This window comes from Oryx dammah, unplaced genomic scaffold, assembly GCF_014754425.2.
Source record: "Oryx dammah isolate SB20612 unplaced genomic scaffold, SCBI_Odam_1.1 HiC_scaffold_20, whole genome shotgun sequence".
In the NCBI taxonomy this organism is placed as follows: domain Eukaryota; kingdom Metazoa; phylum Chordata; class Mammalia; order Artiodactyla; family Bovidae; genus Oryx; species Oryx dammah.
This window is the reverse complement of record NW_024070204.1, coordinates 50,669,683-50,693,470: the sequence shown is the minus strand read 5'-3', so window position 1 is coordinate 50,693,470 and position 23,788 is coordinate 50,669,683. Positions and strand designations below refer to the sequence as shown.

General features: G+C 38.6%; 1 protein-coding gene across 2 annotated transcripts in view; it reads right to left on the bottom strand.

The window, feature by feature from the left end:
* RAB3C (RAB3C, member RAS oncogene family) overlaps positions 1–23,788 on the bottom strand; it is a 295,041-nt gene that overhangs the window by 143,847 nt on the left and 127,406 nt on the right. For both annotated transcript variants that reach the window (XM_040262564.1, XM_040262563.1), the window contains exon 3: positions 7,883–8,001. In XM_040262564.1, the coding sequence (XP_040118498.1) occupies positions 7,883–8,001 (119 nt within the window). The remainder of the gene's footprint in view (positions 1–7,882; positions 8,002–23,788) is intronic.

Below are 23,788 nucleotides of genomic sequence, written 5' to 3'. Positions count from 1 at the left end.
TGATTTAGCAGCAGCAGCAGCAGCAGCAGCAGCAGCAGGATATAACAGGTTCAGTTCAGCTCATTCGTGTCGGACTTTTTGTGACCCCATGCAGCACACCAGGCTTCCCTTTCCATCACTAGCTCCCAGAGCTTGCTCAAATTCACGTCCATCGAGTTGGATATGCCAGCCAACATTTTCATCCTCTGTCGTCCCCTTCTCCTCCTGCCTTCAATCTTTCCCAGCATCAGAATCTTTTCCAGTGAATTGGTTCTTTGCATCAGATGGCCAAAGTATTGGAGTTTCATCTTTAGCATCAGTCCTTCTAATGAACATTTAGGACTGATTTCCTTTAGGACTGACTGGTTGGATTTCCTTGCAGTTCAAGGGACTCTCAAGAGTCTTCTCCAACACCGCAGTTTGAAAGCATCAATTCTTCCATGCTCAGCCTTGTTTATAGTCCAACTCTCACATCCATACATGACTACTGGAAAAACCATAGCTTTGACTAGATGGACCTTTGCTGGCAAAGTAACGTCTCTGCTTTTTAATATGCTGTCCATGGTTTTCATAGCTTTTCTTCCAAGAAGCAAGCGTCTCTTAATTTCATGGCTGCAGTCACTATCTGCAGTGATTTTGGAGCCCAAGAAAATACAGTCTCTCACTGTTTCCATTGTTTTCCTATCTATCAGTCATGAAGTGATGGGACCGGATGCCATGATCTTAGTTTTCTGAACGTTGAGTTTTAAGCCAACTTTTTCACTCTCCTGTTTCACTTTCATCAAGAGGTTCTTTATTACTTCTTCACTTTCTGCCATAAGGGTGGTGTCATCTGCCTTTCTGAGGTTATTGATATTTTTCCCAGAAATCTTGATTCCAGCTTGTGCTTCATCCAGCCTGGCATTCTGCATGAGGTACTCTGCCTCTAAGTTAAATAAGCAGGGTGACAATATACAGCCTTGATGTACTCCTTTGCCAATTTGGAACCAGTGTGTTGTTCCATGTCCAGTTTTAACTGTTGCTTCTTGACCTGCATACAGATTTTTCAGAAGACAGGTAAGGTAGTCTGGTATTTCCATCTCTTGAAGAATTTTCCACAGTTTGTTGTGATCCACACAGTCAAAGGCTTTGGCATAGTCAATAAAGCAGAAATAGATGTCTGTCTGGAATTCTCTTGCTTTCTCAATGATCCAACGGATGTTCGTAATTTGATGTCTGGTTCCTCTGTCTTTTCTAAATCCAGCTTGTACATCTGGAAGTTCACGGCTCATGTACTGTTGAAGCATGGCTTGGGGAATTTTGAGCATTACCTTGCTAGCATGTGAGATGAGTGTAATTGTGCAGTAGTTTGAACATTCTTTGGCATTGCCTTTCTTTGGGATTGGAATGAAAACTGACCTTTTCCAGTCCTGTAGCCGCTGCTGAGTTTTCAAAATTTGCTGGCATATTGACTGCAGCACTTTCACAGCATCATCTTTTAGGATTTGAAATGGCTCAACTGGAATTCTATCACCTCCACTAGCTTTGTTCGTAGTGATGCTTTCTAAGGCCCACTTGGCTTCACATTCCAGGATGTCTGGCTCTAGGTGAGTGATCACACCATTGTGATTATCTGGGTCATGAAGATCTTTTCTGTATAGTTCTTTTGTGCATTCTTACTACCTCTTCTTAATATCTTCTGCTTCTGTGGGGTCCAAACCATTTCTGTCGGGTCCAAACCATTTCTGTCCTTTATTGTGCCCATCTTTGCATGAAATGTTCCTTTGGTATCTAATTTTATTGAAGAGATCTCTAGTCTTCCCCATTCTATTGTTTTCCTCTATTTCTTTGCATTGATCACTGAGGAAGGCTTTGTTATCTCTCCTTGCTATTCTTTGAAACTGCATTCAAATGTAGTTTTTCCTTTTCCCCTTTGCCTTTAGCTTCTCTTCTTTTTTTCAGCTATTTGTAAGACTTCCTCAGATAATCATTTTGCCTTTTGGAGTTTCTTATTCTTGGCGATGATCTTGATCACTGCCTCCTGTACAATGTCACAAACCTCCATCCATAGTTCTTCAGATACTCTGTCTATCAGATCTAATCCCTTGAATCTATTTGTCACTTCCATTGTATAGTCGTAAGGGATTTGATTTAGGTATACCTGAATGGTCTAGTCATTTTCCCTACTTTCTTCAACTGAAGTCTGAATTTGGCAATAAGGAGTTCATGATCTGAGCCACAGTCAGCTCCCAGTCTTGTTTTTGCTGACTGTATAGAGCTTATCCATCTTTGGCTGTAAAGAATATAATCAATCTGATTTTGGTGTCAACCATCTGGTGATGTCCATGTGTAGAGTCTTCTCTTGTGTTGTTGGAAGAGGGTGTTTGCTATGACCAGTGCGTTCTCTTGGCAAAACTCTGTTAGCCTTTTCCCTGCTTCATTTTGTAGTCCAAGGTCAAATTTGCCTGTTACTTGGGGTATTTCTTGACTTCCTACTTTTGCATTCCAGTCCCCTATAATGAAAAGGACATCTTTTTTGGGTGTTAGTTCTAGAAGGCCTTGTAGGTCTTCATAGAACTGTTCAACTTCAGCTTCTTCAGCATTATTGGTTGGGGCATAGACTTGGATTACTGTGATATTGAATGGTTTGCCTTGGAAATGAACAGAGATCATTCTGTCATTTTTGAGATTGTACCCAAGAGCTTCATTTTGAACTCTTTTGTTGACCATGATGGCTACTCCATTTCTTAAGGGATTCTTGCCCATAGTAGTTGATACAATTGTCATCTGAAATAAACTTGCCCATTCTAGTCCATTTCAATGATTCCTAAAATGTCAATGTTCACTCTTGCCATCTCCTGTTTGACCACTTCCTATTTACCTCGATTCATGGACCTAACATTCCAGGTTCCTATGCAATATTGTTCTTCACAGCATGGGACTTCACTTCCATCACCAGTCACATCCACAACTGGATGTGTTGTGGATGTGAACCTGGGGAGTTTGTCTTTCTGTGTCATATCTTTTTGCCTTTTCATACTGCTAATGGGGTTCTCAAGGCAAGAATACTTAAATGGTTTGCCATTCCCTTCTCCAGTGGACCACATTTTGTCAGAACTCTCTACCATGACCTGTCTATCTTGGGTGGCCCTACACGGCATGGCTCATAGTTTCATTGAGTGAGACAAGGCTATGGTACAATGTAACAGGTAAAGAGAGAAAAATCAAACTGAGAACTCAGATTTCAACAGCAGGCAACTGGGTTCTGGTGGATCCATTAACTGGGATAGTAAATACTGGCATAGGTACTAACTACAGTCCTAAAAGATGATGCTGTGAAAGTGTTGCATTCAATATACGAGCAAATTTGGAAGACTTAACAGTGGCCACAGGACTGGAAAAGGTCAGTTTTTATTCCGGTCCCCAAGAAAGGCAATGCCAAAGAATGTTTAACTAGTGCACAATTGCACTCATCTCATACTCTAGCCAAGTAATGCTCAAAATTCTCCAAGCAAGGCTTCAAAAGTACGTGAACCTAGAACTTTCCAGATGTACAAGCTAGATTTAGAAAAGGTAGAAGAACCAGAGATGAAATTGCCAACATCTGTTGGATCATAGGAAAAGCAAGAGAATTCAGAAAAACATCTAATTCTGCTTCATTGTCTACCCTAAAACCTTTGTATGTAACACAACAAACTGGAAAATTCTTCAAGAGATGGGAATACCAGACCACTTTACCTGTCTCCTGAAAAATCTGTATGCAGGTCAAGAAGCAACAATTAGAACTGGACATGGAACAATGAACTGGTTCCAAATTGGGAAAGGAGTATGCCAAGCCTGTATATTGTCATCCTGCTTCTTTAATGTAAATGAAGAGTATATCATTTGAAATGCCAGGCTGGATGAAGCAGAAGCTGGAATCAAGATTGCTGGGAGAAATATCAATAACCTCAGATATGCAGATTGCACACCCTTACAGCAGAAAGAGAAGAGGAACTAAAGAGCCTCTTGATGAAGGTGAAAGAAGAGAGTGAAAAAGCTGGGTTAAAATTTAACATTTAAAAAATGAAGATCATGGCATCCAGTCCTATTACTTCACAGCAAATAGATGAGGAAACAATAGAAACAGTACGAGACTTTATTTTCTTGGGCTCCAAAATTACTGAAGATGGTGGCTGCAGGCATGAAATTAAAAGATGCTTGCTCCTTGGAAGAAAAGTTATGATAAGCATAGCATATTAGAAAACAGAGACATTACTTTGCTGATAAAGGTCTGTCTAGTCAAAGCTGTGGTTTTTCCACTAGTCATGTGTGGATGTGAGTGCTGAACCATAAAGAAGGCTGAGCGCCAAAGAATTGATGCTTTTGAACTGTGATGTTGGAGAAGACTCTTCAGAGTCCCTTGGACAGCAAGGAGATCACACCAGTCAATCCTAAAGGAAATCAACCCTGAATATTCATTGGAAGGACTGATGCTGAAGCTCCAATACTTTGGCCACCTGATGTGAACAGCTGACTCATTACAAAAGACCCTGATGCTGGGAAAGATTGAAGGCAGGAGGGGAAGGGGATGACAGAGGATGAGATTCTTATATGGCATCACTGACTCAATGGACATGAACGAGCAATATCCGGTAGACAATGAAGGACAGGGAAGCCTGGCATACTGCAGTCCATGGGGTCACAAAGAGTCAGATACAACTGAGTGGCTGAACAACAACAACAACTAACTACAACATCTGGCAGGTTGACTGTCAAAGAGTAGGTGCTCAATACCTGTTGAATGAATGAAAGATACCTAATAAACCATGATCATACAATTGTGGATGACAACGTGGGAAAGTAGCGCTGATTTATGGATAAGCTTTGTTGAGTTTTGACAGATATGTATATCCAGGGGAGGTAGAGTAGGAGGTTGTGAAAAAGAAATGCATAACAGAGGTACCAGCAAACAAAAACCCACAAAGGTTAGAAAGTTTAGTTTCAGTTCCAGAAACAGTGAAAGGTTCAGTTTAGCTTTCGAATAGTGAGAGATGAGACTAAAAAATATGGGCTCCATGATGTTCTGTGACTGAAAGTCAGTCTGAGGAAGTTTTAATTAATTAAGGTAGTGACAGTGAGTCATGGCTATTGAGCAGGGGTCTTCCATGACCTTTAGGATCACTTTCTTTTGGGAAACTTTTATAGCAGCACTGGGATAGGAAAGATTGGAATGGGAAGAAATCTAAGAGGTGGAAGATCGGTTAGAAGGATATTATGAAGGAAAAAGCAAAGATCAGAAGAAGTCCTGATGGTCGTGTGGTTTGTCAGGCAGTAACAGATTCAAAGGATATTCAGGAGAAAGTTAATATGCAAGATCAGGCCCCAGATTGGGATGGACAGAAGTTAGAGTTGGATTCGAGGTAGAATCTGGGTGGCAAAGCATTGTCGCCTCAATGAACAGCAAAAACTGAAGCCAGGAAGGTGAACAGTTTCAGGTGAAGACAAGTGATTCTGAGATGCCAGAAGGAGATAGCAGGAAATGGAACTCTGCCCTTCAGAAGACAGACTGGGGCCCGGTATTTAAAGTTGGGAATCAGCTGATATAAATGGTGATGATGTGTGTGAATGGATAAGATGGCCAAGGAAACAGAATAAGCCCAGGAAAAAAGCCAGGAGAGGATGCTTACCCTTGGCTGGGTGAGGCAGGAAGTGAAAGCTAGGAAGCAGAAAGAGCAGCAGTCAGAGAGAGAGAAGATTAATCTGGGAAATGTGCTTCTAAGAGGACAGGAAACAGAGCTTCAAAGGAAAGGGTGGGTCAATAGAACCAAATAGTTATAGAATTGGAAAAGAAGGAGAATTGACAGGGGAGGGAGCTGGGCAGGGCTGCAGAGGGCAGGCATGGAGGGGGCATGGGGAAGATGTACTTTTCCACAGTGTTTCTAATGCAAGAGTCAGGGGTACTGCTGGGATGGCTCCTACACTGATATCATGTGGTTTCACAGAACTCGATAGATCCCTTTCTTCTCAGCAGTCACTGGAAAAATGGGCCACAAGTATGGGTACAAATCAATTTAAGAACCCCGATATCTGAAATCTAACTCATGAACACTCCCGGGACTTATCATGTCCTGAGAGGAAACAGTCAAACTTAGACTGACCATTTTGTACAGCAGTATGCGTGCCAGAGCTATGGGTGGCGCTGGGTAGCACCATAGTATTAACTGAACCACCCATTCTGTTACTAATTTGAAATGCTACTTTTATCATAGAGTAAATCCCAATTGGCTTTGTATCTATACCTGGACTCTCTGTTTCATTCCATTTTGTACCAAACCTCCTGGTATTTGATTGGGATTGCCTTGTGTTCATGAATTTATTTGTGAAGAACTGGCATTTTTTATAATATTCAGTCTACTAAAAAGATGAGGGTACTTAAGCCTTCTTCTATGCCCTTTAGTGAAGATAAATACTTTTTCATAGAGGTCCTAAGCTTGTCTTTTGAATTACCAGTTTTAGTGGTATTAGTATTATTTTTGGTATTTTAAGTGTGTGTGTGTGGAAATAAGGATGTAGGTGCTTTCTCAGATAAGCAATACGAATTTTAAAAAGCAATCTAAAGCAAATGTAAATGTTTAATAGCATCTGACCTTCTCTGAGGGCTTCCCAAGTGGCTCAGTGGTAAAGAATACACCTGTCAATGTAGAGATGCAGAAGACATGGGTTCGATCCCTGGGTTGAGAAGATCCCCTGGAGGAGGAAATGGCAACCCACTCCAGTATTCTTGCTGGGAAAATTCCATAGACAGAGGAACCTGGTGGGCTACAGACCATGAGGTTGCAAAGAGTGGGACATGACTGAGCGACTGAGCATGACCTTCCCTGAGCTGATACACAAGTAAATAAATCATTCTGGATAGTACTGTTATTAAGATAGAAAAAAAAATGTTGTTCATTTTCCCTGTATATTGCTAGTTTTTCCTTCAATAAGACCAGCGGTGACTATGTATGTTAAAATGTGGTCTGTTGAGCCCTCGCCACCCCCGGCCCTGCAAATCACGTTTATCATAGGTGTTGTCACACGGTTTGGTGGGAGTGAAGAAAGGTTTCAGTTTTATCTTTTTCTTCATCCCAGTCCTTTGAAAATTTTCAGTTTGAAGAAAAACGTAAAACTATCTAACAAATCCAGATAAGGAGTCAGCAAACTTCTACTGTAAACAGCCAGAGAGAAAATGTTTTAGGCTTGTGGGCTATACGGTCGCTGCGGCAGCTACCTAACTCTTGTTGTACGTGAAAGCAGCCGTAGACAATAAGTAACTGAGCCTGGTTGTGTTTTAATAAAAAATGTTTTAAATATTTATTTATGTATTTGGCTGCACCGGGTCCTACTTGTGGCACAAGACCTTCTATCTTCATCATGGAACTCTTTAGTCCGGGCATGGAAACCCTGAGCGGCAGCACACGGGATCTAGTTCCCTGACCAGGGATAGAACCTGGGGCCCCAGCACTGAGAGTGTAGAGTCCTGGCCACTGCACCACCAGGGAAGCCCTTCTAACAAAACTTTACTTATAAAACAAGTGGTGAGCCCGTTGTGCTGCACAGGCCAGATCTGGCTCATGGCTCATGGTTTCCAGATCCCTAGTTTAGACCAGTGTACTTCCAAATTTTTCATTATCTGTGCTTCAAAAAATTGAAAGCAATGTACTTGTCCCCATGGAACTAAAGACGACAGGATGCAAAGTGCTGGAGTGAACAAAACAGAGCAAAATCACCAAAATGATTTTTTATCAATACTCCCATAATGAGTCAGCATAGCTAGCCCTTATCAGCTTCCTAAAACACAACTGGGATCACAGTACATAAAAAATATTTGAGGAGAGAGAAAGAGCTAAATGAAAAAAGAAAACCATCATTATTAGTAATGGAAACATTTGCTGTTACTTACCAGTCCTGTACTGCATTGAAGGATTCTTCATTTGTGATGTCATACATTAAAATAAAGCCCATGGCCCCACGATAATAGGCTGTGGTGATAGTCCTGTATCTTTCCTGGCCTGCTGTGTCCTATAAAATAAAAACAACAATCTCTCAAAAACTGAAGCAATACATCTTTTGGGGAGTGATTAATTATTTCCCAAATTGTCATAACAGAGAGTTTACAATGTCTAGCTGTATATGTTTTTCAGTCTTGATTTTCCTAATCATTTTCATAAGGCAGCTCTGTAATATTATGAGAAAATCTTTTTGGGGGTAAAGGGCTAGCTCAGAGTACCTTCTACATTTGTTCATTCCCATTAGGCAGCACCTAACTATAGAAAAGAAGAAGATAGTTCATACATATCAAAATCCGTGGCTTTTTGTATAGTTTAAAACCAGGGGAGTACATTAACTCCATCATTATGTATTTATTGTCTATCTGCTAAGTGCAAGCCTCTGTGGAGGGAAAAAAGAAATTTATGAAAAAGTGTCTGCATTTAAAAACTTGCAGTGTAGTTTCAGTTTATTCAACGGTAAGAAATGAGAATAAAAATACCTGCTTTGTATGAGTGTTTGAGTTGGACGTATGAGGAGTTCCCAGTCTCCCATTAGAGAACCAGGGGGACATGCACAAACCACTGAACCGCTATTAACTTGAACCTCCTAAAGTCTAGCATGCTTGTTAGGGTGACATGATATAATGTACTGGAAGTGCTTCATAGAGCCTGACACACAAAAGTGGCCAATAAACAGCAGGAACTGGCTGTTATTCCTGAAGTTTGGGAAGGTTAAATCTAACACAGGATGCCACATGGCAGCTTACAAATGCAGGTGTTCAGAACCTGCAAAAGAGCCACATGCAGCAGAGAAAACTGAGAATTAGAGGCATCCCTGAAATGACCTGTATGTCATGGACACTGCACAGTGTAGCTGAAGAAATGATTATTCAACTGTCTTGCTCTTTGTCTTCTTAGGATTTGAGGTATCACTTATAACCCAGAGGTCCTTGGTTTCCCTCTTCGTTACTCTCCCAGGAGATTGGGCTCTGATTTCTTCATCCTAGTATTCTCCGTGCTTAGCATTTTGGACAGAAATGTTACCTTCTTTCTAACTTCAGTCTGGGTCCTCTTTCCTCCCTTCTCCCAGAGATGCCTCCTTTGTAAACAAAATAAATCCCAGGTCCAAGCCCTGCAGGGAAAGCTAATGTGTTAGATGATACAAGAAGAGGTTCCTTTCACATCAAAATGAAATGTACATCTCCTGGGTCCAAACAGATTCTCATTGGACATGCTGTTCCTTGCCCATAGCCCCCTCCCACTCAGATGCATACACGACACCTCAAACTAACAGCCGGAAATTCAAGACTGCTCACAATTTTCTCGTAATTTGTGTGATTTATTCTATTTAGCCCCTGAAAATTCAGAGAAGGGTGACTAAAGAGGCTGAGGAAATCAGCAAATGATTTCAGGAGAATGTGGGGGTGTGAAATAAAGCTTGAAAATTAGCAAAGGGTATGACTGTGCATGGAGTCAGAAACAATTATACTTTATTTGTGGAGCAGGGATAAGACTGGCCTGATTAGAGGTATTTATTAGGTAATGTTATTGAAATAAGTTTCCAAAGGTAAGATAAAAAAGATTAAGGTACTCAAAATAGCAAAAGTGAAGCAAGACAAGCAAAGAAGGTCTTTCAGAACATACCACTAATTGGCAGAAAACAGAAAGTCTAGATTTCACCACATGAAAATCTGACCATTTCTTGAATATAGAAAACCCTTAAAAATAAAATTGAAATGATGTGAATAAGATAATATTTGATTATTTTTCTCTACTTTGTTTAGCATTTTATAAATATGAATGTGTAGATGTTAGCGATAACCTTGGATATCAAAAACTGCATGTAATTGGGACATATACAAATTTATCAGACAGAAAGTATCCAGTCTTGAGCTTATTTGGATATTCTTGGATATTCATTGGCTCTAATTCCATTAACAGTATATCCAACTGTTAAATAAAAAGGAAAGTTAGAGAATGAAATGAAATGGTGTTTAAAAAGCAAAGTATAATCAAAGATTGTGTAATATATTTTAGCTCTCTGGGAGACACAACCCCTTACATCCTATTTTAAAACTTGGGCACTTTTGGGTTCATAATTTTTCAGAATACATTATCTTTAAAATTACTTTTTTTTTTTCCTACTGTGAAGTAACTTTAAATAGCTTTCATTATCTCTTGGTAAAATTGACTGAGTAGCCTTCTTATCGGTTGGGGACCCCTTTCTGCTGCTTTTTCTAGACAATAGACAGCTTTCCCCTAATTTTTCACAGGAGAAAACAGCCAGTATGCCTGAGCCACAGCTAAAAGGTGACCCAGACCCTTCCTGTCAAGCATGTCTTCAACACAGGCACTGAATAATGTTGTGTTGAAAAACTATGACATTATCTCTTTCTTCTTGACCTCCTTCAGTGATGGCTTCCCTTTTCATAAGATGTTAATTTTATTTTGACAGTAAAGAAACTAGGTCTAGTGTTATAAAACACATCAACTTCCCACTTTGAGTGTATTTCATCTTCAAGGGAGCAGAAATCAAGGTTGTGTTATATTATGATTGAGATGTTATAGGAAACCACAGGGTCAGACAGCCATTATGTATCAAAATTTAAAAATAGAGGGGGACAAAAACAGCTTTCAAGGAAAAAAAAAAAAAAACAGGAGCTTTCAGACAGCAGGTAAGTCACAGCAAGGGACAGGATCTTCCATAGGATTCTGACTTGAACCCAGAAACACAATCTAATTTGAGGTATTTGTCACCTAAAAGCTCTCAAGGAGAATAAGAAATTGCACCAAGTAAAGGACATGTTGTAAGAAATACAAGGAGGAAATTTCCTTTCCAGATGCAAAGAAAATAAAGAGTAAAACTAAGCTAATAAACAGACACTAAATTGGCTCTGCATTGGTTTTGAGCATTGAAAACAATTTTAGGATTCCAAACTCATTAGCACTTTCTCTCCCACTATATTAGGAAGAAAAAGGAGTCAGAAAAAAAACATCTCATTACATCTGACATTTACTAATAATGATAGAAGGCTATACTGGAAAGAAAATAACATTTATAATGTCAAGTGCCACTAATGTAATTAAATGTGAGAATCTTGAAAGGGAACTAAAATGGTACCTCTTCTCAACCTGCTCAGGAAAACGGCTCTAAACCCTGGTTTTGCCTTGTTCCTCTTCCCAGTTGATTCTAATAACTGGAGGCACCTGCTGCTGCTGCTGCTAAGTCACTTCAGTCGTGTCCGACTCTGTGCAACCCCATAGACGGCAGCCCACCAGGCTCCCCCGTCCCTGGGATTCTCCAGGCAAGAACACTGGAGTGGGTTGCCATTGCCTTCTCCAGGAGGCACCTGCTGGTTTTCTACAAACGTAGGCTTCTGGTGATTGAAAAATCACAACTGGAAATCTTTCGCACAAAAAATGAGGGATAAAAATATGATTGAAAAATCAAAACTTTCTTCCAAGAGAGTTAGCTTTCATTTTTCTCTCTTTTAAGGAAAAATAAAATCATTTTAGCTGGCTTAAATATTTTGATTTCTCAATCATGCTCTTAGCAATTGTTGGCTTTAATGACAAGTTTGATTAGCAAATACTTGAATACCTGTCAAGAAAAGAGCTCTAAAATGGAAAACATTAGCACTTTGATCATTAGTAGCTAGGAACATACTTCAGTTTTGAATTTTGGCATTTTTGTCTGTTTTTGCCTTATGTTTTCTTTCTCTGGTGAAACATTTTATTTTTTTTCACTGTACGTAGTGTATTCTCAATCACTTTTGAAGTCACACAGAGATAATGTGCAGTTTTAGACTGAGGAAATAACTTTCATTTGTAAGATCTGGGTTATATTGTAATTCGCTTTCTTGTTTTGGTGGTTATTTCTCTCTATATTGAATTAAACAGAAAATGGAAGTAATCATTAGTAAAGAAACATAACTCAAATAATATCACTACCGTCAAAATACATTTTATTGAGTGTCTAGACAAAGAAAAATGGATTGAAGGACAGATAATCCTGATACATAGTAAAGTAGGTCATTTTATAGGTGGAGAAATCAAATCAGAACACACTGGTGTTAACCAAAGGAAATAGTATGTAATAATCCAAAGAGGAAATTAACAGCAATGTACAGTAGGATGAGAACATTGAAACATAAGACATAATTCACAATTTACCTAGTGAACTTCCAAATAGATACAAATAATGTGAAATAGAATAAACATTCAGTCATTTAGCATTCAAGCAAGTAGTGATGCTTTAACTTGGACCTTGCTACCTTTTTACCTGCAGGAATTATTTTGAATTATCAAAGGAAGATGAAATTATTCTCAATATAATTTAATATTAATGATGATTGATTGATTCAATAAACAATAAGTGAATACTTATTACCAGTTACAAACTATGATAATACTTATTAAATTTATCTATTCTAGACATATTTAACAATTCTACACTTTAAAAGCACTTCATTAATCAGGATATCCTATTCCTTACATGTCTATAAAATATTAGAATATATATCATTTCTAAAGCACCAGACAGCATAGCAATTTAAAATTGTAATTGAGACCATCTCCAATTCAGAGTCACAATTGTGGGTTGTATTGTGTTCCTCCCAGAAGATATGTGAATTCCTACCCCTAGAACCTGTGAATGGGATCTTATTTAGAAGTAGGGTCTTGGCAGATGTAATCTAGTTACAAGGAGTTCATAGTGGATTATGGTGGATACTAATCCTGAACTGGTGAAAAGAAAACAGAGACACAGAAGGCCATCTGAAGCCAGTAGCAGAGACTGGAGTGATGTAACAACAAACCAAGAAATATCAAAGATTGCTGGGAAGCACTAGAAGCTAAGAGAGGCATGAAATGAATTCTCCCTCTGGAGCCTGAGAGAAAGCATAGCCTTGTGACACCTTAATTTAGGACTTCTAGCCTCCAGAACTGTGAGGCAATAAATTCCTGTTGTTTTAAGCCACCCAGTTTGTGGTACTTCATTATGGCAGCCCTAGGAAACTAATGCAGTCACTGACCCCAGTTTGCAATCTGCATGATCAGGGCAAAAGCAATATAAATTTCACAGCTATCCACATACCCCTTTACTACTTTACAGGAGAGAAAATACAGAAGGTTAACAGTGGTCTATTGGAGAACCGTAAAATAGTCTCATGAAGACATTATGCCAAAATGCATAACTGTCTTCCACTTATGAAAATTAATTCTACTCAAAAGCTGAGTTGATGTGTCTTATTGCTTAAAAAAAAGTAGATCTTACTATATATGAATACATACATATATTGTTATTAGAAGGACAGAACACCATTCCTTGAAGTGATACATATTATATACTGCTTCATGCTGGAATTTTATCCCCACATGACTGAAGTGCTGTTACAGAAAAACCTAAAGTCATAACATATACTGAGACACTACCTTCCAAAACAATAGAAACAACAAAATGTTGATTATCATATATTTCTTTATGTGCAATTACTTCCCTCCCAGTTATATTTATTTTTTTCATTTCCATAAATAGGCAGGCATAAAGCAAACACAGAACACACTCTGATGAAAATAGTAGGCAAAACAGAGAGCTTAAATATTTTATGCTCTCTTGCTGCACGTTTATTTTTGGAATAAGAACTTTTTTCCTTACTGCAGGTAATCTTCCATAAAGATGAAATTTACAAACCATTTTTCCCTACTGATCTTTTACAAACAGTCACTATGAATTCATTTTCACACAGTTATATAAGCATCTGTAAATCAAGCCCACATTTTAGAAGAGGGTTCTAATAAGCTGGCCTCTAAATAATTCTTTGATCAATTTAGAGGTTCTTCCTACCTATTGTCCTTTATCCATCCTCTTCACACCAGCCAATTTTATCGATCAGATTTTCTTGGCATGATGTTTAACTTTGAAACACCCAATCCTTCATTTTACAATGGCATCTACTTCCAAGTAAAACCTAATAAAACAAGCCTGAGGCACAAGGATAAAACTTGACCTATTATTTCTTGGCAGTGTTGCCATGGCAATCCATCTTTTCTGGAAGAGAGGAACAGTTGTATATAGCTCTTTTATAGGGGGCCTTAGACTCTATTGTCAGTGAGACCAAAACACATCTACCAATTGTGTGTTTCTGCTCATGAAAAGTTGGAGATACTTTTCAGAAAATGCCATTTCAATGCTCAGATGAACTCTTTTCAAGACCTTTATAAAATTTATAATCAAAACCATGTAAAGACATCTTCATTCATTTTAAGAGCTTGTTATCTAAGGATGAGTAACACAAAGGCAGAGAAAGGCGTCATTTTTGCTTTCTTTCTAATTAATCTTTCTGACAATCTTCTTCCCAGTAGGATTTTGATTATGTTCAACTTTGTCAAAACCTAGGGCACAAACATTTAAATGCAGGCAGCTCAGAGCTCTTCATCAAAATTAGTGGTTGTTTTTCTTCACAGAATGCAATTCAAATGCTTCCCATCAGATCAAGTGGTCTATGTTTTAAAGGATAATAGGCTTTTCAGTGGGATTCTTAGTGTTGGCCTAAAATTGGGAAGTAAAGGGGTGTGTGTGTGTGTGTGTGTGTGTGTACACACATACATATATGTGTGTATGTATATATATATTTATATGACTGATTTGAGTGTTGTAAGGCAGAAACTAACACAACATTGTAAAGCCATTTTCCCCCAATTAAAAAATAAATAAACTAAAATTCATTAAATTTTTTTTAAAAGCCTCCAACTATATTCCTTACAAAGGGATGGAGGTTTCACCCACACATGTGCCAGTTGGATGGATGGATGGATGTCTGCTCAGACAATGAAACTGCTGACTTTAGGTATCTGAGAACTGAAGAGAGAGGCAGGGTGGTGGAGGGGAGGCAGTAGAGAAGTCTGACTTCCCGCAGGTTAGCATGGCTACCTCATGTGAGTTCCCCATGGATCAGTAAACACCAGAGCAGGCAGCTGCTCTTGAGACATCTTGCCATGAACCCACCTCTGAGAAGACTGTCTCCTGGATGAGGCACCGGAGGCGACGAGGATTACTACCAGAGGCAGGAGGGGCTGAATGAATGTTAAAAGGGAAAGAACCTGAACCAACCTTTCTTGTCATGGCGCTGAGCAGTGGGAGAGCCCTGCAAGGCTCCCTGAACCTCCCACATGAGGGAGCCAGCATTCAGACATGTGCCACATGGAAGTTACATGGGCTTAGCTGGAGAAGCCGAGAAAGAAAGTGCAGTCGCTCAGTCGTGTCCGACTCTTTGAGACCTGGTACAAGCTCCTCTGTCCATGGGAGTTTCTAGGCAAGAGTACTGGAGTGGGTTGCCATTTCCTCCTGACCCAGGGATTGAACCCAGGTCTCCCTCATTGTAGACAGACGCTTTACCATCTGAGCCACCAGGGAAGTCCCGAGAGGGAACTGTAACCCACAGCTAGTTCCGGCAGAGTCATCTGCCTAACGTTTCCCAGCCCTTCGCTGGTCCGTCAAGAGTAAAAACTAGGAAAAGTGGAAGAACAGAAGAGGTGAAAGGGTGACGCAAATCTCTCTTCCTATTACACTATCAATCTATGGGAATATAGCTAGATTTGAGGGAAGAATATGAGGGTTAAATTGAATATGACAAGAGGATTTTAAACTAGGATCAAAAATGCTGAGGTTTTAAAATAGACTATGTATTTTTCAGAATAGATTTAGAGTCACAGAAGAATTGAACAAAAAGCACAGAGATTTCCCAAATACCCTCTGCCCCACAACTGCGTAGCCTGCTCTCCCATTATCCACACCCCCATCCTCACCAGAGCAGCGCATGTGTTATAGTTGATGATGTTATACCATTGACACACCATCACCACTCACAGTCCATAGTTTACACGGGGGTTCGCTCTCCGTGGTGTGCATTCCATGGTTTGGACTATTTTATGATGACATTTATCCACCATTATAGAAACACACGGAGTAGTTCCACTGCCCTAAAAATCTTATCTGTGCCCTGCCTGAGCTTTTTTTTTTTTTAATAAAAGGAGACAGACTAGAAATGGGATCTGTTCAGACTGTGGTTTGGGGATAGGCACAGGACATTGGACAGAGTATCACTGAAAACAGGGTTTCGATAAAAATAATACCAGTGCATGGTATTTAACACCAGTAGGTTTAGACTCTTCACCAAACTACGTACCAATGAAATATAACAACAACATGAAGAATATGGACTTAAGAAAAGTTTTACACACTTCAAAGCACATCTCCAAATATCATTCCAGTTAATTGTTTTCTCAGAAGAGACTATTTTATAGATGATGGAACTGAGAAATAAAGAGGTTAGGCACAGGTTCTATGGTTTTTCTATCAATCATACAAAAATGCTGCTTTCAGATTGTTTTATTGCCCACCAAATTGTAAATGTTTGTTCAAGAATGTTGATCAGATAATTATGAGAAGTTATAAAACATGTAGGAGGTCATTATAGTTCATAATTTTGCTTATCAATAACATCTGAACTTTAAGGGAGAGCTGGTTTTTTGAATATAACTCAGTCTTATGTTGAAATGTTTAGGAATGAAGTATAATGAGGTCTGCAACTAACTGAAATACATTAATGAAAATAAGATGGATAAATGAATGGATAGAGGGATGGATCGACATGTGATAAAGTAAAATGTTAGAATCTAGGCTAATTGTACAATGTAAGTGATGAACATGTGTTTACCATAAAATTCTTTCAACTACTCCTGCCCCCTTCCCTGGCCAAAAGAGGTTAGGCACTAGTTCCAAGTCAAAGCACTAGAAAATGACATGTTACATCAAAGTCCAGCTCTTCTCACACAAATCTAGTCCTCTTTCTGAATATCAGGCTGGAGATTGAAGAATTTACATTATAGTTTTTCACTCTAGGTCTATGTTTGATATTATCACTTGGATGTTTAACACTTGTTCCATGTATGTGCTTTCGATCTTTGTCAGTTTCATATTTTCAAACTCCATTCATTCTTCAAGCAATTGTGCTGCGTCTAGTCCCAATCCACTCTTTCAGGGCATGTTTTTCTCCTTTTTCTTTAGTCTGTGAATTTTCTTCTATCTTTGCAAGCTCCTTTTTCTGTCCACCTCTTGAAGGTTTTACACAGGCTTCTGATCTTCATTCTCTCTCATCATCCTGTACCGTACTATCTTCACAGTTTCAAAGGTAGTCTATAAATGGCTCTACCTCTCCTGGAAACCTTGACTCTTGCTCCCCAGAATGACATTTCCATCATTGTAAGAGAGATAGCTCAAATTTATCTTGCTCAAATAAGTCAGTGCAATTCTCTTAAATTTATTATGTCACTAGCATTTTAAATCTTTTAATCACAACATCAGACTCACAGATATTCTCCTCAGAATTTGGTCTATAAATACTAAATACATTTTTGTTGAAAATAAAAAAAACCCAACAACTATAGTTTAGCAGAGTATCCTATTGGGAGTCAGGTTGTGGCTGAATATTTGGCACTTGTGTGAACTTGGTTATCTCACTTGCCTCTCTGGGCTCTGATATCCTCATTTGTAAATGAGAAAGTAAATTTTCTAAGTCTTGTTTCAGCTCTCAAGTCACAGAATGTCTTTAAATACATTTTCCCCTCTAACAGGATTTTTGGTCTAGTGCATCAGTTTCGTTTTACTGGTGAAATCTGTCCATTAATATTCACTCTAGTTACCAACATCTTTGCATGGTGGTGGTGGCTTAGTTGCTATGTCATGTCCGACTCCTGTGACCCGATAGACTGTAGTCTGCCAGGGTCCTCTGTCCCTGGGATTCTCCAGGCAAGAATACTGGAGTGGGTTGCCATTTCCTTCTCCAGGATATCTTCCCGACCCAGGAATTAAACCCGGTCTCCTGCATCGCAGGCAGATTCTTTACTGACTGAGCTATGAGGAAAGCCCCAAATATTTGCATAGATGTTTCCTATCTTATTTTATGATATTTGTGTTGATTTTCCTATATTTCTTTCTGTTCATTTCCTGCTTTTTCTTTGGTTGAATGCTTTTCATTTTTTCCCTAATTTTATTCTTTATTAGTTTGGAGGTTATACCTGTTATATGAAGTGATTTTCTCAAATTTCAAAACATATGTTCAAAAAACTTAATTACATATTTATTTCCCCAAATTCAAGTATTTAGAATAATGTCATTCATTCTTTCCCATTTTACATAATAATATGTACAGTGGTCCATATTCTAATTATATCTTCACTTTTTACTCCCTATATTAGACATTATTATGTTTTACATAGACATTATTCACTTATATTTATCCTTATTTTCCAGTTTCCCTGCTCACAGTTTTTTTCTTACTGAAACTATCCTTTCATATTTCTGAAATGCACTCTTCAGAAATCTCACTAAAGGTCTTTTGGTAGTAAACATTCTCTTCTGCATGTCTGAATATGTATTTATTGAAATTATTCATGAATAATGTTCAAAAAATATATATTACTGGGTATAAATTCTAGTTATACTTTATTTGTTCTTTATAGCATTATACTAAGGTTTATTGACTTCAGTTGACATTTAAAAATATGCTATCACTCTAATCATCGTTCTGTTTTAGGTAAACTCTCTTCTCTGAAGCTGTAAGAATTTCCTTCATCTTTGGAGGTTTTCAGTTTCCATGATGTAGCTACACTTACAATTCTTTTATCTATGTTGCTTCAGGTTCACTGTGATCCCCTATTTTGAGAATTCTTATCTTTCAAAATTTTAGAAAAAAATCCAGTCGCTATCTATTCAAACTACTGTTCTCCCATTCCTCCCCCTGCTCCCCCCTGCCTTTACTTTGGACTTACAATTAGATAAACAATTAGACATCAGATAAATAGGGTGACCCCACAGCCTGGGCTGCCCAGGAATATCCCAGGGTATGCCCTGTGGTAGATCAGTGAACACTTAAATAATGAATTTATCGAACTAAAAGTCTTCTAGAACTTTTTCAATTTAATTCATATTTGAAACCATGTCTGGATCAATAAAACAAGTTCATAGTTTCTGACATGGTTTCTGTCAGTTCTTAGGAGTTTGAAGAAAGGTCTGAAACAGTTCTAAAGGTCAGCTGAGTCATACGCTGTAAAACTTGTTAGTTTTAAAATGAAAGCAGGACTGAGTATAAAATATATGGCTGTTGCACGAGTCTGCCTCTGGAAGAGGAGTGTTTCTGTGCCCCCTGAGGCCTCTGTTCTCTTAAATCTTCTCATTAGCCATTCCGCTCATTTTTTTCTCTAATCAGCTTTCTTTTGTTACCTGTGCTGAGGAAGGGATGTGTCACTCATTGCGGGTCAAGATCAGAGCCTGGCATCTGACTCACTAAAGTATTTCATTTGATTAACACAGTCATTAAAAACTTTCAAGCCAACATTTAAAAATGTGGAGGTTATGACACAAAAGCCTACACTCCCAATTTCTTTTGAAAAATGCAAAAAGCTGGTAACAAATTGCTGTACGGCCGCTGAGGCTGAAGCTGGTAGCAGCTGCCTCTCTTACATGCTCATCTGCCCATCTGCCCTTCTCTCCTTCCTGATGTTGCCCATTCCCTAAGGAACTCATGTATGAGCTCACTCCCCACCTACCACCTTAAGTACTTCTGGTTATTCTCTGCACTAAACCATCCTATGTCTTCCTTTAAGCCTAAGAATGAAGCCCAAATTCCTTAGGCTCTTCTTCATTTGACCCCATCGTCCCTTTCCAATTTTGTCTTTACACGATCGTATGTGTTTATTCTTCTTTTTGTTCCCTTTGTGTCAGAATTTGGCCAAGTTTCTCAACTTCTTCCTATGGTTTTCTGACTTCTGTGTCTTCTTGTGTGTTCATGCCTCCACATGCTTGTCCTCTTGATCTTGTGTTTATCTTCAGTAGAATTCAGGTATATCTTTTTTAAAAAGTCTTATCAAATAGCTATTCTTCTTATTCTTCTAGACTGTCTTAACAAAGACTAAAACTTGTTCTTAACTTAGCCTAGGCAATTTAGTGCCTAGGTGAAATTTACATTTGGTGGTCAAGATTTATACAAGGAAAAAGTCAGGTTGTCTTAACAAATCAATATGCTGTCTGGATTAACTTTTTACTAAAAACTATTCAAACAGTGTAAATCTATATTCCTAACATTGTGCTGAGTACTGAGAAAAATATAAAATATGCACGCATGTGATATAATCTCTAAATCAAAAAAATTACATTTCCCACAAACTGGCAAAATAAAGCACATAAAGTGATCTGAGCCCTGGCAGTATTAGCAGTGTTTATTGTATGATGTGTACAGTATGTGCTAGAGGATTGACTGAAATGTGCTGGAAATGACTCTAGGAAAAGGTAAGGCAGGTCCTCAAGGATGGGTAGGTTTTGAAGGGCAGAGGAAAGGTGGTTAGCAGACTCAACCACAGCGTGAATCGTGGAAAGACCACAGAAGTGACAGGGAGGGAAGAGACTGGCATTGCTGTTTATCCTTTATTTGTACCTACCTCAATCTCCCTGAAGGGATCGAAACAATGTCTGTTGTTATGTATTGCACAAGGCTTTTGTTTGGCATCTGAAAATTCACCAGGCACTGCAAATGGAGAATATGATTCCCTACTCCCCTTTAAACTATAGTATCTGGTTTGGGAGACTGAGAACAGATCTATTTCTTCTAGAGCATGGAAGAAAGAAAATGTAACCTATGACTGAGTAACAGGTGGACTAAGTAATTAAACCTCTTTGAATTTTCACTTTCTAGCAAAAATGTGGATAATATTATTTACCTATATACCTTTTCATGGTTGTTGTAAGGACTGAATAAATAAACACATTGTAAGGTTTCTTGCACATACTGGGTGCTCAACAAATGGGAACTTTTTTCTTTTCTTTTCTTTTTTTCAAGAAGCAGCAATATGTAGAGGAAAGAATAAGGTCTTGGTGTTAGAACAACTGGGTTCCTACCCTGGCTCTGAGACTCACCTGCTGAGAGACTTGAGAAATATCACTTAATCATGGATGTCCCTAGAGAATATCATACTGAGTAAAGTAAGTCAGACAGAGAAGGGGATATACTGTAAAACATCCCTTATATGTGGAATCTAAACAGAAATGATACAAATGAATTTTCTAACGAAATAGAAACAGACTCAGAGAATGAACTTATAGTTGCCATAAATTGCTGAGATGGGGAAGGATGGAGGAAAGGGATAGTTAGGGAGTTTGTATATACTGCTATATTTAAAATGGATAACCAACAAGGATCTGCTACAGCACACGGAACTCAGCTCAGTGTTATATGACAGCCTGGATGGGAGGGGAGTTTGGGGGCAAATGGAACTTGTACATGTATGGCTGAGCTCCTTTGCTGTTTACCTAAAACTGTCACAATGCTGTTAATTGGGTATATTCCAATACAAAATAAAAAAGATTTTTTTTTTAAAGAAAAGAAATATCACCTAATCTCTCTGAAAATCAGCTTCCTGATTTCCAAAATGAAATCAGTAACTAATATTGAGTTGAGTTGCAAGCTGCAAATGACAAACATTCTCTGTAAGCTGTATAATGCTATAGGTAACATCATTATTATTGAACCTGTTAAAGACAGTAAAGAGTTGAAGCACGTTAAATTCCATTAGAAAGTGTTTGTTTAAATGCAACTGGATTTCTCAGTAGAACATTGTTCCTTATTTCTCCCATCTCCCAGAGCAGAGAGAAAATAAAGGTAGTTGTCCTTCACAATCACTCAGAATGTACATACCCTCATTTTCTCTTTCTACACTTCTTTACATTAAAAAGGAATGGAATTCAAAGGTGAAATACACAATTAAATTATCATAACAATTACTTGATTATGCTTACTGATCTCTTTAAGATCTTCTGCACAGTCTTACTTTTTATGATTGTTTTGACCTGCTTTGAGACAAAAGGTCTAATGAATAACAATGGTGGTTCAAGGTTAGAAGAGTGACTCCCACATTTCAAACTACTACTCACTGTAGTTGATAAGACTCATTGAACGATAAGTACTACGTCCAACAAATAAGTCTCAAAAAATACATAGGAGACACGGGGAAATGAAAATGCAGAAACCAGATGCTAGAGAAACGGGAGGTGCTGGAACATCTTACTATGTGCTCTGAGTCCAGAGAGAGAAAGCTCACAGCAGGCGCCTGGCTGTGCAACAGGTTTGGGCAACCAGAGGATAAAGTGACTGTCTGGCTCTGGAAGGTGCACTGCAAGGCCAGGGAGATGCATACTTTGTTTGGAAAGGCTTCTTGACTTGACCAGAAGCAGTTCTACTATCAATAATAGCAAGTATTTCTCCTTCTGAAGTGAGTCTAATGTATTTTTTCTTTATATATAACCTTCATCTTAAATAACTTAAAAATATATAATGAAATGATATTATATCCAAATGAAACATCTAAACATCAAGGCAATCTTGAGTGGTTGAGTGTTATTTTACCAGTTAAGTCAGTAGAAAATATTAAGCTCATTGCCTGGCATGGGGCATTTTCGTGTGTGGCCTTGTGACCTCACCTTTCTGTATGAGATTATATAGTATCAAATTTTATAAGGCATAAAGCCATCAGATTTTATAAGGGTCTCCTAAGATGAATGGTAACTGCAAATAAGCCTTGCAGGTCACATAGCTAAGTAGATGACAAAGCCTGGCTTTTTGCCTACATTCTTGGTTATGATGAAACCATCCCAAAGTAGCTTCATTGCTATTTAAGCAATTTTCTCCTTTCTGTTCAGTTCTCAACAGACACCCACGTACAGCTGAGTCTGGGGCTTGGCTTCATAATTATAGGAAATAAAATCGGAGGCAGAGGTCACAGGCTGGCTACAAAGACGATTACAGGGTTAAAGAGAGATGTGCCCATGGGGAGCAGCTGAAGGAGCTTTATTAAGCCTCAGGAGTCTGATGTGTGACTTCCTACGAACTGAGTGTTTAAAAGTCTTTGTGATAGAGCATGGCAAGTGGTTCTTCTTTTATAAATCTTCATTCAAGACAGAACTGGACTTATTGGGGCAGGGGTGGGGGGTGGGAAATGGGGCCTGGACACTGACTACAGGGATTGGGGAAGCTGGAAGGGCAGACATCCTGTCTTAAGGGCTGGGCTGTGAGTTGTACAGTGTCCAGTGGGGAGTTAGAGGGGCCAGTCAGGAGAGGAGAGAGCTCCGGGGGCACTCCAAGCCCCTTTAACACTGTTATTAAGGATGCTGCTTTTGAAAGGGATAAAACCTGACCACAGAGCTAAAAGAAAAATCTAAAAGAGAGGCCAAATTTGTATTAAAACATGATACAATCTAAACCTAGAATAAGATCTATAGAGTTTATTCAACCTGAGTGCTATTTAGGGGTGAAATCTTCTACTAAGTCAGAAAAAGCACATTTCTAGGTCTGTACAAATATATCAACCACATTATTTTCAGAGCAAATAAAATAGGACCTGTACTGAACTGTATGAATGAGGACACAGATAGGCAGATTTATACTGCATAGTACAGAAAACACTCAAACGTTAGCACTTTACATTTAAGAAGCAAAATAAGCTAGGACGAAGAAAATCATTATTGACAAGAAATAAAACCCATGCATAAAGCAACATTTAGTTTTTTCTTAATAAAAAGTTACCAAAATCACTGTGTTACAAATAGATCAAGTAGACCTAAATCATTTGCCAAACAATCTGGCAGCCCATAAAAGCATTTTCCCCAGATTTAAATTTTACTAACAACATGGCTGCTGGCATGAGAAGCCTGAAAGAGCATTCGTATTCCAACTATAATTCAAATTTCTACTTTTGATGCAAAAAGTTCT